This window comes from Conger conger, chromosome 8 (genome assembly GCF_963514075.1).
Source record: "Conger conger chromosome 8, fConCon1.1, whole genome shotgun sequence".
Taxonomy (NCBI): domain Eukaryota; kingdom Metazoa; phylum Chordata; class Actinopteri; order Anguilliformes; family Congridae; genus Conger; species Conger conger.
Window position 1 is genome coordinate 35,401,581 of NC_083767.1, and position 18,154 is coordinate 35,419,734.

Below are 18,154 nucleotides of genomic sequence, written 5' to 3' on the forward strand. Positions count from 1 at the left end.
ACAGACTAGCCACTGCGGCACTTAACATTTGGTACTTAGCGATAGCTGTTGCTCATCGTGTCACCCAAAAGGTTTGAGAGGACAATACTATCACCCAATGTTCTACGTTAGCTCTATGACAAGAACCGTTGCACATAATGGGTTCCGATGCATAGGATACTTGCACTGCCCCAGCAGACCTCTAGTTACTACATTTGGCTGTGAGGACCTCTAGCCTACATGCAAGACCTTTTTCATGAATTTGTCTGTAAAGCCTTTAAAATGATGCAGTGGAGAGAAACCAAGGCGAGGCATTGCAAATGCTGAGTTGTTACAAACATTTATGTTAAGACCAAATTAATGAAATATATCAATAACAAAATATAAATACATACTTAAATACAGGTTTAATCTGTTGCAAAAAAGGGGCTTTTGTTTAAGTTGACTGCTTGATCAGCGGATGCCCGTATCCAGGGCAACTGATACATCTCACGGTTTTCCACATTATCCATGTATACAGCTGGTTATGTATAGAGGAAATTCCCCTACATAGGCAGTTCCTCCATTTGGGTGTGAATTTCTCATCTGAGCTACAAGCCGAGTCCCCTCTGAATTATACTCTACTACCACCAGCATAGCCAAGTCAAATGTTGTCTCATTTCCGAGGAAGCAACATAAATGAATTTAAAAGCAGAATGTTAATGAGGGGACTTATGTCCTTATCACGCACCTAAAGCAATGTTGCTGTGTAACTGAAGCTTTATCTCTTGTTCGGGTAGAGTATTCAACAGCTTCTGTGACCTTTCAGTTTGACTGCAGGTTCCTCGTAAATTTTCTCAGCCTGAGGGTTTGTGGGGGAAATGTGGCGTTCAGTTGGGTGTTTTGGGGCAGGGGGGTTGCCAAAAGGCATCAGTCAGCCGTTGGACGTGCGTCTGTGTCTGGCCCCCCCTTTATGGGGGCGGGCGTGTCTGCCTCCCCCTGAACCCTGCTCCTCTGCAGGGCTAGAACGCAAGCCAGGGCGATGGTTTCCAGTGGGGCGCGGCCCGAAGAGTCGTCGTGGGCGGAGGTGGAGGCCAGGCGTTTCCTCTGCAGGATCAGCTGAGGGTTCTTCAGCAGGGTGTACAGCAGTAGCCATCGACGTGTTGCCCTGCTGCCTTCCACTGATACTGGGGTGGAGGGGAGAGAGAGAGGGAGATAGAGAGAGGAGGGAGAGGGGGTAGGGACAGAGAGAGAGGAGGGGATATAGGCAGAGGGAGAGATGGGGAGAGTAAGAGGGAGGGAATGGGGAGAGCAGGAAGTGGTAGGGAGAGAGAGGGGGGATAGGGAGAGAGAGAGAGAGAGGAAAGGTAAGACAGAGGAAGGGAGAGGGGGAGAGAGAGGAAGAACGTAAACGAGAAAGAATACAAACATATAAAGTAGATGTAAATGGAGAGAGTCACCATCAGGTATGGCTGTGGTGTTCAATCTTGCTCTGCCTGTATTTATAAATTAAATCTATAAAAAAATAAAAAAGAATAATAACACTTAATAACCTTAAATATCAGAACTTGGCCATAACACTTGCACTTTCAAAGTCACACCTTCACTTCAAATCTTACAGCTGCTGTAAAGTGTAACATTCTCACTTTGTGGCTTGTATACACTCACAACCACTTTATTAGGAACAACACTTTAATAATTACTTTATTACACCTACTTATTCATGCGATTATCTAATCAGCCAATTGTGTGGCAGTAGTGCAATGCATACAAACATGTAGATATGGGCCAGGAGCTTCAGTTCACATTATTACATTACATAACAGTAATGGCATTTGACATTGACCGTGGAATGATTGTTGGTAGCAGGCAGGGTGGTTTGAGTGATCTCCTGGGATTTTCACACACACTAGTCTCTATAGTTTGCAAATAATGGTGCAAAAAAACAAAAGAAATCCAGTGAGCAGCAGTTCTGCAGACAGAAATGCCTTGTTAATGACAGAAGTCAGAGGAGAATGGCCAGACTGGTCAGAGCTGACAGGAAGGTGACAGTAACGCAAATAAACAACAGTGGTATGCAGAAGAGCATCTCTGAACACACAACGCAGGGCCCGAACGCTGGTGCTACTAACCGGCTGCTGAGCTGTTTGAAGGTGAATACGTGATGGCTGCTCTCTCCTTCTGCAGCCGTTCTTCCAACAGGAGGTTGCAGAAGCATATCAGGACAGGGTTGCTGTGGTAATGGTCGGCGAAGATCATTCCTATCCAGGTGCTGTAGCCTGAAAAGTCAGAGCGAGGTCAAAAGTTAATCCTCTGGCCTTACCAGTAACAGGGACAGTTTATAGCGTTTTATATTACCTCACATTCGTGTGGCAGACCCTCTTACCCGGAGCAACTTACAATGACAGTGAACATAAGTGCAGAGTTATGACCTGGTTAACAGCACTCCCAGACCAGTGAGTGGAAGTAGAACATCAATAAAGCACTAAATGCAAGTTAATTTATGCCAACCTACAACCATAATACAAATCAAGTTCATACAGCTAACAACCATATGACCATAAAGCGTGCTATTAGAATCCCAAAGTAATTGCATAACAAATGAGTGGTTGTGAGTGGGAATTAGAAGGGAGCCAAGATGGAGGCGGATGAGATGGAAAGACAAAGGGATTACTGTCATGAAACTGCAGTCCAGCTTTTGTGCTGGGGTTCCAGCTTTGCAGTGGAGCTGAGGCTTCACCATGCCTCCGGTAGTGTCCATTAACCCTGTCAGCACTCCTCAGAGGAGCATCCCAGACTTTGACTCCAGCAATCACAAATCTCCTCACAACACATACATAGGTATATAAAGAGAACTTCCTTTATATAACATACAATTCAGCACTATACAGAAACAGGTACAAAAGACAGTTACACGTTTAGACAGACATCATGACACAACCCTACATTCAGCTGGAAATAAATCCACTACCTGGATACAGTTCCTGTGGGTAATCTGAAGGTGTGATTGGAAGTGCTTCCTGGTTTACCTCCGAGATAAACGGCTGCTTCTCCCTTTGGTCAATCACTCCTACTTGGCCATGGTGAAAATGGCAAGTGGGAGGTATTCCACTTCCCACGTCCTCCTCCAGGGCTTTTCCCTCTCTAGTACTAAACTGTTGGGGCCCCTAAGACAATGCTCTGTTTGTCCTGGACATTGGGATCACACAGTCCTCCATTTTGTCCAGAGCTCAGGCTGTGCAGGAACATATTAAAGGTGCATTTCCTGCCAGGTGGGGTTGGCACTAGGAGACTGTGTTTCTGGGATCCAGGTTTTGGGTGCACAGTCCACGGGGGAGGGGATGATGGGCTCCCTCTCTCGTTAGCATGTGCAGAGGTATGAAGCTTCAGTGCACTTTAGCCAAGCCACCCCTTTGCATCGGTGTCTGGCCTTCAGGGTGAAACGCTGCAGTCCCTCAGCCAGGTGTCTCCCCTTTAGTGAGTGTGGGAGTGCTGAGGGGAGCCCAGAGTTTTGCCCTGGATTCTCTCCATGCTGCGGGGATACAGCAGGAGGGCTTTTACAACTTGTAGATGTGTCTGTGGCATCTTGTCCTTCTCCTGGCTGGGTTGAGTGGCCTGAGGGTGTTGGCTCCCCCTCATGGAGAGCGCAGTTCTCTGCAGGGGCAGATAAGCCAACACCCATAGAGCTGTCCTCGGTGGGGGGTAGTGCGATGTCATCTCAGGCAGACAATCCCCCTAAGCTGCTTCCATTGGGGGGTGGGGGGGTGCTGTTGACTCCACCACAGGGCTCTCCTTGCTGGGCTTTGTCCCCCAGGAGATGCAGCTAGAACCTGGCTCTAGCTGGTTCACTGGCTTCCATCTCCACCAGTATGTCCATGGCGGAATTCCATGGAAGGAAAAGGGGGCTGTCCCAGTCTCTCCACTCCTGGGCTTGCATGCAGAGGAGTCCATGGCGTCAGAGGTGGTTGCGGAGGTAATTTTCCAGCGAGACTGCAGCAAAGTACCTCAACATTATGTTACCAAACATATAGTCGTGGAGTGGCCTGTAGCGTAGTGGTTAAGGTACATGACTGGGACTTGCAAGACCAGTGGTTCGATCCCCGGTGTAGCCACAATAAGATCCGCACAGCCGTTGGGCCCTTAACCCTGCATTGCTCCTGCTTAGTCTAATCAACTGTACATCGCTCTGGATAAGAACGTCTGCCACATGCCATTAATCTAATGTAATGTTAATGCAATGATGGTGAAGAACAAGGGAGCATCTTCTGTTGAGGTCATTTATTGACAGCATAGGCTGATTCATCATGCATTTTCTTCCTTTGTGACTGGTACATCTTTATGACTAAATTTTATTTCATTTCTAATTATAACTCATTTCACCAGCGATTGTACAATAGATGTAGTTTACCACAGTTTGCTCAAAATCCTATCTCGGTGGAACCTCCAATATGTCGGGGAAGTGAGGATTAATTATAATCCATTTAAAACAGGAATTCCTAAATCCGTCAACACCCTCACAGTGACAAAGGGAATTGATGGAAGACTATACCAAACCCCAGCTTGTTTCCTCCCAAAATGCTGGAGACCTGAAGACAGCAAAAATTCCCAAGAGCAGTGTTGAAAAAGTAGAACGCCAGACCAAGTGCAGTTCTTAGGTGTTAACTTCCAAATCTAGCCAAAAAGTACACACTAAGGCACACACACAGACATACATGCACACACCAGAAACAGATACACACATGGCAGACCCTCCCAGTTCTCTCTCTCTGTTTCTTATATCTAGACCAGGCCTGGTCTTTTGAAGTTCCCTATGGCCCAATGGTGAATTAGGAATGAGTTCCCTGACAGTATCAATATCATACGTTTTTTAAATCCTATTATCAAAATGAATGAATTAAATCCAAACTTAATTGCAACAGATAGCAATATTGGAGTGTGGCCATCGCAGCAATGAAATAAAATAGCACATAAATAGAAATAGCTTGAAACAGAGAATACAGAATTGTATTGCCTATTGTATGCTCCCATCTACAGAACACTAATATGAAGAGTTTTATTCATTAATTTGCTATTTATTGAATTAATGAATTAATTAATTAAGTCTGGAGTTCCCGGTGAAGACATATCTCAGATCAAAACAGTCCATTCCTTTATAACATTTACCACATTGGAGGAATATCCTTGCAGAAATTCATTATACCGCAATATAGTGAGTATGTGGGTCATAACAGTAACTGTACCAGCATCTCATTACTGTCATTCTCATTTGACCCATCAAGTTTGTGTGGAGATCAGCGGTCCCACCTGGGTCCAGGGACTCATAGCCCCTCTGCATGATGGTGCGGTCGATGCGTGAGATCAGCCAGGTGCCCAGCACACAGCTGGTCAGCAGCCTCAGAATGCAGTTGCTCAGACCCATGATCACATTGTAGAAGAAGAAGAAGTAGTTGAAGTTGTGGAAGGCCCTCCTGCAGGGGACACAAAGTGAAATGCTCAGCCAATTACAATAATGAGTAAAATATACTCAGTGAGCAATATATTATTATGTACACCAGCTTATTAATGCAAATATTTCATCAGCCAATCATGTGGCAGCAACTGAAAGCAGAAACGCTTGCAGATGTAGTCAAGAAGTTCAGCTGTTGTTCAGACCAAATGTTAGAATGGGGAAGAAATGTGATCTAAGCGACTTTGACCATGGAATGATTGTTGGTGCCAGACTGGGTGGTTTCAGTATCTCAGCAACTGCTGATATCCTGTGATTTTCATGTACAACAGTTTCTAGAGTTTGCTGAGAATTGTGCAAAAAACATCCAGTGAATAGCAGTTACAAAACATGCTATAAATGAGAGAGGTCAGAGGACATATTGAGCTTCAAAGATACCGAAGTTGTATCCAAGCAGATACAACCTTTTACATTTAGCATTTTGGCAGTATATTTAAAGCCCTATAAAGAGAATAATTATGACACCAACTCATTTTTGTCAAAAATGTCAGTTAGAAGCTTATAATTCTAAGGTCTTAAAATGCTGCCAATGTTAGTTTTACTGTGGTATATACAAAATGGCCACTAACCACAGTGTAATAAAGCAATGTTAAAAAGAAAGTTGAATATTGTTTATCTTTTTCCCACATTAAAATAAACTACCTGCCGCAATAAACATCTTTTTTTGTATGGTTAATGGTTTCCTGGTTAAATAATGTTGAAATAAAAAAACTAAAAAGTTTAAAAAGGGCAAGTGCCCTGTGGTGAGAAAACAGCAATAAAACTGCATTGTTAGCCCTGCCAATCCACAGGGTAAATCACGAGTGAGGGAGATCAAAGTGAACGGGAGGAAACAAATGGAATTTTCGACTCTGACTGTGGGGCCTGCCGTTAGCGCTTTGATTCACGCCCTCAGAGCAATCTGCTTTAACGCGAGCCAATAAACTTGTCAAAACAAACCTCTCTAGAACAGTGACACTCTGCATAGGCTTGCATCAGTGCACTGAGCTAAACCCCAGGACCCGTAACGAGCTTTGTTCCACTCCCGGTCACCACTGCCCAGCAGTTTAGCGTTAGGGGCCTGGCCCCTCAAGACTTGCTTGAGGTGCCCCCTTGCAGAGAACTACTACAACCCACAACGCATGGTCTGTGAATGATAAGGTAGAAGGACTTTTTCGATCAAACATAGATTTTTATGCGTTTAATTTGTATAGACCTGTTGATAACCCCCCCCCCCCCCACACACACACACACACACACACACACACATTACAATCAGCGGATGTTCCCATCCGGAAGCAAAGAATACATTTTAGACTGCATTTACATTTTTAAATATACAACCTGTTTATACAGCTGGGTATTTGGTGAAACTATTCAGGTTAAGTACCTTGCTCAGGGGTGCAGTGGCAATGCCCCAGCTGGAATCAACCCGATTCCCCCTCGGAGCCACAAGTTATATAACATACATATAAAATAGTAGTATAATATTTAGTATATAATAGAATATTAAAATGTATGCAATGCATAAAGACTGTAGATGGAAGTATGATATATTTATTTGCTCACCATACAATGTTATACAGTGACTTCAGGGCTGCCCAACCCTGTTCCTGGAGATCTACTGTTCTGTAGATTTTAATTTCAACCCTAGCACACCACATTTAACAGGTAGTGATCTTGTTGTGCTGCTATTCAACAGAATCAGGTGTGGCAAAATAAAGTTGAAATGAAAACCTACAGGTTGTGCAGCCCAACTTCGGACTAAACGTATTGACAAGGTGTGAGATGAAACCCTCTTGTGGCCACATTTTGTAATACAACTCATGGTTAAAAAGCATCAAACGCTCCACATTACACACCATACATGTATACTATCATTTGGCATGCATAAGGCGGTTTTAGTATACGAGCAAAAAGTACTATACTATGTCGTCATAGGACGCAGACACATTATATTGATTGATTTTAATAGCGTTCTGCTAAGAAAAGTTAAAGTTAATACTGACGTTTCAATTGTTCAACTCTTTCACCATTTTGGTTTGAACACCACCCTTCTGTTTGCTAGGGTCATGCCCTTGCGCAATGCATTATGGGATATGTGTACTAGAATAGCGTCCAGTGTTCGCACACCTTGATATTTCACCGAATGTAGTGTTTCACCCGGGTAGCTTTAGCACACTCTTTTACACACCTATGGTTTCGGACAAACAAATTCTATTTTGATATCCTAAATATTAAGATAGTATGCAATTTAGGATGCTCTCAGTTCTGAAGTTTAACTATGGCAGAATCAGACATCTCTACTAAAATCTCTAATGAAATAAAAACAGCTATCTGTGTGTATCCTTCTGTTGAGGAATGGGGAGAATGAAATAAAAGAAAGTGTCAGCTGCACACCTGAACTCATACCTGTTATTAAGAGCCAAGGGCTTCTGTTTATCAGTGGGGGAAATCTTGTCTTGAAGAAAGAACTTCTGAACAAGAACCAGCTGGAGGGCGACCATACCCATAACCACACCGACCGTCAGGCTAGAGAGAATGGAAACACAGCAGTTCTGGGCTGGCTGAATAACCCACATTAGTCATTTAACACATTCTCTGGTGTAAAAATGTTGTTTGTTAACCCACATTACATTCTAGGCATCTAGAAGATTATCCACTCAAAAATAGTGACTTGCACATGAAAAATACAATCTATTCATACAGCCACATATTTACTGAAGCAATTCAGGTTCAGCACCAAGCAGCAACTGATAATAACTGACTGATGATGTAATCCTTTCTCAAGTTATTACATTATTGTTTGATTTTACATTATATTTACATTACATTATTTTGCTGAAGCTTTTATCCAAAGCGACTTACAGTTAATTTAGACTAAGCAACGGCTGTGTGGATCTTATAGTGGCTACATTGATTTTGCGGGTCCCAGTCATGTGCCTAAACCACTCCAGGCCGATTTATGACATTATTGAGCTTAAATACAGTTAGAAGAAAAACTTGTGTGGATGAGTCCCTGTAAGTCTTTATGGATAAGAGATTATTTATGCTAAATGACGGTAATGTAAAGTGGGGACAGTCGCTGAGCGTTTTAGCTTTGAGACCAGCGCTACTTTCCTTCCTCACTCACATGATGAAGCCCAGGTTAGACAGCATGGCCAGACCATTGCCGTGTTGAAGAGGAACGACCACCAGGTAAGCTATGAGCAGTGCGAAGAGGAACTGAACAAAATGTATGATCAAGAAGCCTGTACAGTCGGGGCAGAGAGAGAGGAGACAATGTAATATACTGGAAATACGCAAGCGACCACTAGATTAGGTACACCTGTACACCAGTTATTAATGCAAATATGCAATGAGTCAGTCATGGGATAGTAAGCAACTTAATGCATAAAAACATGCATGCTTGGTCAAGAGATTCAGTAGTTGTTCAGACAAAACATAATGGGGAAGAAATGTGATCTGCTGTAAGTGACTTTGACCATAGAATGATTGTTGTTGCCAGACAGGGTGGATGTAGTATCTCAGAAACTGCTGATGTCCTGGGATTTTCACGCATAACAAGGAATGGTGCGGAAGCGAGCAGCAGTTCTGTGAGCAAAAGCACCTTTTTAATGAGAGAGGTCAGAGGAGAATGGGCAAGTTCTGGTTCAAGATAACAGGAAGGCCAGGTAACTCAAATGTGAAAATCAAGTGTCGCACTAACGACTTTACTGCACTTGTAAATGGCCGCAGTGCTTTGCTCCTTACATTAGATGATTTGCTAGAATCAATGACAGGGATTCATGGAGAGTGTTGTACTTACCCCACATCATAAAAGCAATCTGCCAGCCTGAGTACTTTGCAATGGCTGCCTAAGGAGCACAGGGAACAGAATATATTTATTAATGGGAAACATCTTTTGTGATATTGTGGCAGTAATGATGATGGTGGTGAAGATAATGAAAACAATGACAAACTTCCTTAAGAGGTAAGAGGCTGTCTTGGAGGGCTGCCGGTTTGATCCCGCCGTGGGTGGGTCAAAGTGTCCCTGAGCAAGACACCTAACCCCCAATTGCTCCTGACGAGCTGCTTGGTGCCTTGCATGGCAGCCAATCGCCGTTGGTGTGTGAGTGTGAGTGTGTATGTGAATGGGTGAATGAGAAGCATCAATTGTACAGCGCTTTGGATAAAGGAGTTGTATAAATTTACCATTTATGTCTGTTATTTACTGTGCATCAAGACACCGTTTCTGGTTGGCTGATGGGTTGTCACTCACCACACTGACGGCGGGGCTAGGGTGGTGGAACTTCTCTGGCAGGAAGTGCTTCTGTCCCGCCCATAATCTCTTCAGGTGCTTTCTGGGATAGGAGATATGTCTGAATCAGCACACTTGCCTACTATTGAGTATACAATACATTTATGCAACTTGTATACTCAATAGGAGGCATGTGCACTGATTTGGATATTGCCAATAAGTTATAGGACAGAGGAGGTAACAGGAGTCAGAAAGTGACAGGAGACAAGGGTGGCGTCTCAAACAGAAAGCAGCTGCCTTAGAAGGTATTATCAGTATTTTGCAGACTTGTCCGTCGTAAACATGTCTTAAACTGAAGTAATCAAAATAAAGTGCCTTATTTTGTTTAAATCTGAGGGCAGTGTCTGATGTTGTCAGGTTTCATGTTTTTCATTGTCTAGGTTTTGTCGTTTCCGTGTATTGTTACCCTCTGTGCTTTCCGTAGTCTGTCTGTCTCCCCATTTGTTTAACCCGTTTTCACTTCCTTGTTATCCTGCACACCTGATTGTGATTTCCCCGCATTATCCCTCTATATAAACCTGTCTGTTTTGTTAGTTCTCTGCCAGATTGTTATGATACTCGCTCTTGGGTCCAGTGTTCTGATGCCTGACAGATGTATCCTTCACCAGGTAGGATATTGCATAGATCTTGGTGATTATCTTGGCTTTCTTACTTCCATTAAAATAACGATGGTTGAAAACAGCGAAGTGGTAGTTACGGAGACAGAAGTTCTGGATTCTATGTCCAAGAATGAGTAGGACTTCCCAACATGCCATTTCATCTTTACGGATCCACTCCACAAGGTGGCAAAGACAAACAGCTGAGTTTTCACAAACCACTAATTTGACCACAATCTTTAAACCACAGATGAACATACCTGTAACATGCTAACACGTGAAATGTGTACGACACAGAGGTCAGGCTGGCAAAAATAGTTGTGGCGAGCCAGGCACCTATCAAGATAAAATATTAAATACCCAGGAGGTTATTTGCTGAGCAGCTCTTTGGAATTCAACACATTCAATAATATACAACAATCAATCCCTATGATTGACCTATATTACATATTAATTTGCTAAAAAAAAACATTCATGCCACTATTATGTAGTAGCATATAGTATAGTATAGCCCACTTGAAAATTTGAAGCATGCTATCTTAATATATCTTGCCAAAGCTTATCCTATATCAAAGTCACTTAGATAAAAAAATTTCCTCATTCTGATCGTTGATGTAAACATTAACTGAAGCTCCTGACCCATATCTACATGATTGCATGCATTGCACTGCTGCCACACAATTGGCTGATTAGTTGGCATGAATAAGTAGGTGTAATAAAGTTCCTAATAAAGTGCTCGGTGAGTATACTATAAGCCCCTGGCAATATTGGGGTTCGGTACCTCGGGCTACTCGAGTGAACTCCTTCAGCTGGGGGACCAAGGCAGCGATGGAGTGATCTGTGAGGTTACAGGAGATGACCAGATCCTCCAGCGAGTCCTTCAGCACGTCCAGGCTGTCAAAGGCGTAGTCGCTCAGACTGTAATCTGCCACCGTCATCTGCAGACACACAGCACACGGATATCATCACCAGACCTGGGTCAAATGCGTAATTGTTTTAGATTTAAATATTTTGTGACCTTGGAATTATAAGCTTCTATCTGTGTTCTTAGTGGTTTTGAGATATTGAGCTTCAAAGATAACAAAGTCAATGGGCTCCAGGCAGACACAACCTTTTGCATCTTGCATTTTTGCATTTTCTTAACATTACGTTTGTGTAAAACATTACACATACATTTAATGCTCTATGAACAACTATTATTTTCAGCAAATTGAGTTGGCTTCACCTTATGATTTTAAGGTCTCAATTTGTCTATGCTTTACTGAGCTTGTCTGGTGCATTGGAACCAATGAAATGCTCTCAAAAAGTGCAAACCCCACCTTCTGGTCCTTGATTGGCTCAATTGCACCAGACAATCATGCACAGAAAAGTATTTGAATCCAAAACCATTACGCATTTGACCCAGGTCTGGTCATCACTGTGACACACTAAAAACACAGAGAGCAAAAATGGCTGGATGGGAGGCCTGGTGGGATTAACAGACAAACGTCAGCAATGCCACGGTCAGGATGTGATCCCAGACTGTGTGGCCGATCGGTGCACTAGAGCAGTGCCTTAGCAGGATGAGCCCCACAGCGGTCTTCCAGAAGACACAAGGAGTATTAAATGTTACCCACGATATACAGGCCAATGAGAGAAATGATGGAAGTGCCAATCATCCTGTTGGGAAACTTGAAGTGCGGGTCCCAGGTGTAAACCTTCCTCTGAAACCAGTTCAGCTCCATCCTCCTGTAATGTGATGTTATATGGAAATATGTGGAAAAAAGGACAGAGCTGGGAATGACTGTATTGTTGGTGACAAAAATTATGGAATAAAAAGAGTACAGAGTTAGGAGCTGCTCTTCTGAGGAGATTTATCAGGTGTGCTACCTGAGTGATGTGTGTGTGTGTGTGTGTGTGTGTGTGTATGTGTGCCTGTGCATGTGTGCATCTGTATGTGTACAATAAGAAGAAATGTGTCATTCTTTCTACACATATGCTGTGTCAAGGGTGCTTTGACACAGGCTGTGTTCATTCTGAACACTTTTCACACACAATCCACAGGAATATTCCAGAATCAGTTGACACGTTTACGTGTCGTCCATTCAAAATCCTTTAAAAAGATATATATATTTATACAAGTAATTCTTCTGCATTTGCATTTAATGTGTAGTTTGAGTGGATGAAAAATAAATTTTTCAATTAAAATAAAAAAGATTAAAAAACAACAGACTTTTGTGTTGCCCAATCACTGTCCTTGAGCCCAATCAAATGAATGGCTTACACATTAATGTGTCTCTTCTTAGATTGTATGTGCATGTGTATGTACGAGTGTGTGTATGCACACGTGTGTGCGTGTGTGACCATGCATGTGTGTGCGCACGTGTGCGTGTGTGTGTATATGAGTATGTGTGTGTGTGGTTAAAGGCACGCACATACCGTTGGGAAGGGCGGCTCAGTAAAGTCTGAATGTATTGAGCCTGATGACTCTGCAGCAATTGCTCCTGACCCTGTGAAGAGTGTGTGAAGGGAGAACAAGAGGAAGTTCAATATGGGAAGTGAAAAAACACACTGAACAGTACAGCAGAAAGAACAAGAAGGGTCAGTCTGCGGGTGAGTTCATGTATTTGTTGCTAACAAATGAACTACTCTGGAGAGCAGATACAGCACTGGTCTCCAACCCTGGTCCTGGAGAGCTACTGGGTCTGCTTGTTTTTGTTTTCACCTTAAAATCAGCACCCTGTTGAGACCCAGGTAACCAGCTTAGATGAGTCAACTGTGTAATCTACTGCTCTAAGTGATTAATTAAGTGCAGAGTAACAACGAAAACCAGGAGACCCTGTAGCTCTCCAGGACCAGGGTTGGAGACCAGTGTACAGAGTGTACAGACTTGTCCTTCTTATTTGGAACCTTGTAAAGGAATAAGGCCTTCTCCACTCCCTTCTGGTCCTGTCTGCCCCTACCTCTGCCCTCTCCAGCCCCAGGTGGATGCGGACGGCCTTCACCAGCATGTGGACGAATCGGCCCAGCAGGAAGACCAGACACAGGATACACGGCCACTGCAGCACTGGCTTCTGGAACCTTCCGAGGATCTGCCCGCACATGGAGACAGAGCCAAAATGTTTATAGCATTTGGAGGCCCCAAAATTAAGGAATCTGGTGTCAATGAATCTGGTATTGTTATTTGGTGCTAGGCAGCCTGGAGTGCACAACAAGAGATACAATGAACATGGTGAACTACGGACCAGGGACCCCGCTGAAAGAACGGGGCCATGCTAGCAGATGCTGACATGCTATCTGACATATCTGTACTGTCGTACAATTCTCATACAAACCTACACACATACAGTAGACACAAACACACATACATATTCACATACAAATCTATGCCATACAGTTAGTAAGTAGATGAAGTGTTGACCTACATTGCCAGCAGGGCAGGTGACAGTGTCCCACAGTGTTACTAAAACCCTGTAAATAAAGTGGCAATCAAATAAATAAGTAAACACGAATGACATGCCCAAAGAGAAGATGAAATTACACTTTGGTATTAAATGTGCCAATGTAATAAAAAATAATCCGTTTAATCTTGACTTTGAATTACTGGTTTAAGGTCCTCAAAGGATACTAAAAGCAGTGAGTCACACAAGAAGTAAAGAATCCAGCCAGCAACCATATATCAGCTCACTGGGGGTCCAATGTCAGTTCTGCAGCAGTTGAGGCAAAGCAGTTGACGGTCAGCTCTTAAAATAATGTGAAGCAGCCGGCCCTGCCACTATCAGACTGCAATACTCTGCTGTAAGATCCAGCTATGCTAGTATGACCATCTTGAAAATTGAGCTGGTCAAGCTGGTTATAAGTTGGTCTAGCTGGGCACGAGCTTGTCCACCAGCACTGCCAAGCTAGTCATGAAGCTGGTCTAGCTGGGTATGAGCTGGCTAGCCAGCCAGTGCTGGCAGCTTTTCTGAGGTGGTAGCTTGAGCTGGTTAAAATCGTGTGGAACTGGGAGCTGGTCTGAACTGGTCAACTAGATACCAGTTGATTCAAAACCTAGCTTGAGTTGTTGTTAACCTGTTGATTTGTAAACCTCTGTTGGCCCAACACCTGGCACCGCCTATTTTCTAATAGGTGTTTGCTGGCTGGGAATAAAATATTTAATGATGCTACCACAGGCAGGTCCTTACTAGGTCCTCATTCGTGCTTACTAACCATACTAGAGTGTAGAGGAATCCCAGCACTGCTCCAGCTGCTCTAAAGGGGGTCGACAGACAGGCAAAGAAGGGGAAGTACGCCAAGCCCACCTCCAGAGCTCCAACCAGGTACACGATGGCTGCCAGAAACAAGGAATTCCTAACTTTAGTCATCTTTCTTTTTCCACCACCAGAACTGAGTCGGCCCTATTTCAGGAAAAACTCAGCATACTCCTAAATGCTCCCATTATTGAACTATATACACATGCTACCCTCTACCCACTCATCTTCATCAGGCTGGAAGTAGCATATGGGGTTTATCTTCTTTTACATTTGAACTCCAGCACTTATGAAAAGATTGGGATTTTTTTTCCCCACTTCAGTCCTATTTCACTATATTCATTTATTTGAAAAACCATTACCATAATGGACATTTAAGGACATTTTCCAATTAATTAATTTTCTGAGTAAACTGAACTGTGATTAAATTTATCCAGACACACCACATACCAAAATACAGCTGCCCATTCAGAACAATCTCAGAAATACATTTATCTTTCAATCGTTACAGAACCGACTATAGAACCCCAGGAACTGTACACTCTGCACTCAGGGTCAGGACCAAATCCTGACGAACCAACAGCACCACAAAATCAGATTTACGTTTCATTTTAAAAAAAGACGAAAGAGGTAAAGAGGTATGTGGTACCTATAGCCCAGGCCGGGACTTGGAAAGGCAGATAGCTCTCAGAAAAGAGTAGCATGACGCTGGACGACACCGCGCCGAAGGCGAAGCCGTAAGACCACCTGTTACTGAGGCTGGTGATCAGGTCCAGTGGCCTGAAAAGCATTACACACAGCCATTACACACAGCGGCTCTGACCTCCTCAAACATGACTCTCAACAGAATTTAGGTACAATTCTAAAACATCCCTGAAAAAGTATATGGTCATATGAAAGAATTTTCTCCAAAATATTTAACCTGGTGGTTTTAAAGAATTTCAAATAATTATGTGCCCTAAGTCTGCAACAGATCTGATGACAACACAATCCAGCTTCTACCCTATGTGTAGTAATTTCAGAGTTACTGGATAACTTTAAAAGCAAACAATACATAACCTTCAATAATGCTTCACAATATTTATGATGCTGTATTGTATTCATTGTGCCAGTGTTACAAGAAAGCATTATGAGAAATGTGCCATGTTGCTGACTGACACTGTAGCCTCTTTCTGGTCCAGGACAGACCTAAAAACTGAGATAAACAGAGACTAAAAACAAAGGTTTGGTGATATTTCAGTCTGCTGGTCAGGTCTTGGCGGCACGGATGGTGCAGTGGTTAGCACTGCCGCCTCACAGCAAGGAGGTCCTGGGTTCGAATCCCCATCGGCCGGGGCCTCTCTGTGCGGAGTTTGCATGTTCTCCCCGTGTCTGTGTGGGTTTCCTCCGGGTACTCCGGTTTCCGTCCGAAGACATGCAGGTTAGGCTGATTGGAGAGTCTAAATTGCCCGTAGGTATGAGTGTGTGAGTGAATGGTGTGTGTGCCCTGCGATGGACTGGCGACCTGTCCAGGGTGTATTCCTGCCTTTCGCCCAATGTATGCTGGGATAGGCTCCAGCCCCCTCTGCGACCCTGTTCAGGATAAGCGGGTTCAGATAATGGATGGTCAGGTCTGGCCAAGTTTAGAGTGGAGTCAGTAACTACTGAATTCCTAATGGTCAGAGAAAAAAACAGCACTTACACAACTATGCCAAAGTGGCCGCTAAGAGCAGGAATCTTGCTGTCGAGGGCCGTCTGTCTAACCCTCCTCTGGAGGTACGACAACACAGCCATGATGAAGAGCTAAATGAGAGAGGGAGCCAACCAGTCAATCAATCAGCCAATGAAATACTGAGTCATTCCAACAATCAGTCAATAAAGTCTTTGTTTTTGTAATTACACTTGTACTTGGTAAAAACAGGTACTCACAGCAGGCACAAGGGAAAGATGCAGGAAAAGATCCATGGAAATGCCATTTTCACACGTCTGATTGGCAGCACTACACGACAACCAGAGAGAACACAGATGAGTACACAACCCCTAAAAACAACTGAACATGTGACATAAACACTTGTAGTTAAAACTGTATGTGTTGGCATATATTAAACGCTGTAGAAGAGAACGAAGCAAAAATTATTTATATGATGCAAAAGAACAGATGCAGTTCAACTACAAAATGACAAAAGAATAATATGTCAGTGCAACAATGTGTGGTTATCTCTTATGTTTATATTAACTACTGAGCACACATCATTAAGGAAGTAGCCTGTATAATTCCACTGGGTGGTAATGTTGCCTCTTTGGACATGACCGGATAAGCTAACTGTATGAATAAACATTTGCAGGAGAGGGTTCAGTGAACTATGCCAATGACCCCTCTGCTGAAGGAGAAAAATGATCTGACAGCAGAAACTTTGCAATGTATAAAAATCGTCTGCATTTGTCAAATACAGCTTACAGTTCCAAGTTCTTGTTTGTGGCTTATCTTCATTGGCACAGACAGAAAAGTACATCAACAATTTGGTTTTATATGGATGTGAGATGCATACATCTAGAATTTGTATCATGGGTCTAGGCTGGCATATGTAAATTAACTTACATTTTGTACTTTAATGACTACACTCACTGGTCCTGAACAGATGGACACTCACATAACTTAAGCAGATGGTCTCTTACATTGTAAGTTGCTCTGGATATTGTCTGCTAAATCAATGTCATGTAATACATTATTGTAGTGTTCTTAGTTGATCTCCATTCATGCTGCCTCTGTAGCATTACAAATTAATTATGAAATAACAACAAAGGTTGGACATTTAGTTTAATTGTTTATCAAAAAACTAAACAATCCAAACCAGAAGAACTCTACAGAACTGATACAACAAGAGACGGTAAACGTAAACTTTTCACCACTCACCTGGCATCTTCAACTATCATCTTAAATCAGTGGCTGGAGAGAAACACTTGATGTGTCACCACTACTGCTGGCTTGATAACAGATGTCTTCTTATGCGTTACTTCCCCGCTGTATCTCACTGGCGAGCCGTCATTCCCGGAGCTACCTTTGACCACACGCATTGTCGTAGTGAGAGTGGAACAGGGAAGTACAGTAACCGATATCGACTCAGTCGCAAGTTACTGAGTAAGGAGAGAGCAAACACAAACCGTATATTTGAGCACATGTTAGTCTTTTGATTGTTCTTAGGTGGATGTTGATTTGTTCGCGTGTTCCACTATGCTGCTGACCATGGATTTAAATATTTTATTACGTTTCCAAGGGTTATTTCCTTCCATTCTGTTTTCAACCGAAAATCAGTAGTAACCCAAATGAACTTGTTACGTTGCCTTAATCTGCTGCAATTATATACATCGCCGGAAGATGTCGCTAGATGTCGCTATTCATTGACATCTGCCAATCACATCCGCACGCAACACATGCTGAAGAATGTACAGTTTTTAAATTGAAAAATTGACTAAGAAAAAAACATACCCGTAATATCATACACAATTTAATTCATAATACATAATCATATAAATTATCTATGTCCAGTAGAAGTTTCATCAGAGGACCGGGAGTCAAAAACACAAAACTGTTCTGTGGTCAAAATAA

General features: G+C 42.9%; 1 protein-coding gene and 1 long non-coding RNA gene across 4 annotated transcripts; one reads left to right on the forward strand and one right to left on the reverse strand.

Moving 5' to 3' along the window:
- Positions 1 to 300: 300 nt before the first annotated feature.
- LOC133135014 (stimulated by retinoic acid gene 6 protein-like) lies at positions 301 to 17,887 on the reverse strand. Of its 3 annotated transcripts, XM_061251744.1 has the most exons (19): positions 17,710 to 17,887; positions 17,462 to 17,602; positions 16,477 to 16,546; positions 16,250 to 16,350; positions 15,218 to 15,348; positions 14,528 to 14,648; positions 13,744 to 13,789; positions 13,282 to 13,410; positions 12,758 to 12,828; positions 11,956 to 12,067; positions 11,121 to 11,277; positions 10,600 to 10,675; positions 9,705 to 9,786; positions 9,252 to 9,300; positions 8,577 to 8,694; positions 7,844 to 7,975; positions 5,263 to 5,426; positions 2,091 to 2,237; positions 301 to 1,145 (listed from the first exon to the last, which is right to left on the reverse strand). In XM_061251744.1, exons 2-19 carry the CDS (start codon positions 17,479 to 17,481, stop codon positions 889 to 891), a joined length of 1,983 nt encoding a protein of 660 aa, XP_061107728.1. In that variant the 5' UTR covers positions 17,482 to 17,602; positions 17,710 to 17,887; the 3' UTR covers positions 301 to 888. The 3 variants fall into 3 exon arrangements, with proteins under 3 accessions (XP_061107728.1, XP_061107729.1, XP_061107730.1); XM_061251745.1 differs by having other exon boundaries at positions 7,856 to 7,975; positions 17,462 to 17,887; XM_061251746.1 differs by lacking the exons at positions 17,462 to 17,602; positions 17,710 to 17,887 and having other exon boundaries at positions 15,218 to 16,140; positions 16,477 to 16,509.
- LOC133135015 (uncharacterized) lies at positions 10,261 to 13,898 on the forward strand. Its single transcript, XR_009709360.1, has 3 exons — positions 10,261 to 10,351; positions 12,814 to 12,931; positions 13,297 to 13,898. It is a non-coding gene; the product is annotated as an uncharacterized LOC133135015 (long non-coding RNA).
- Positions 17,888 to 18,154: the final 267 nt, after the last annotated feature.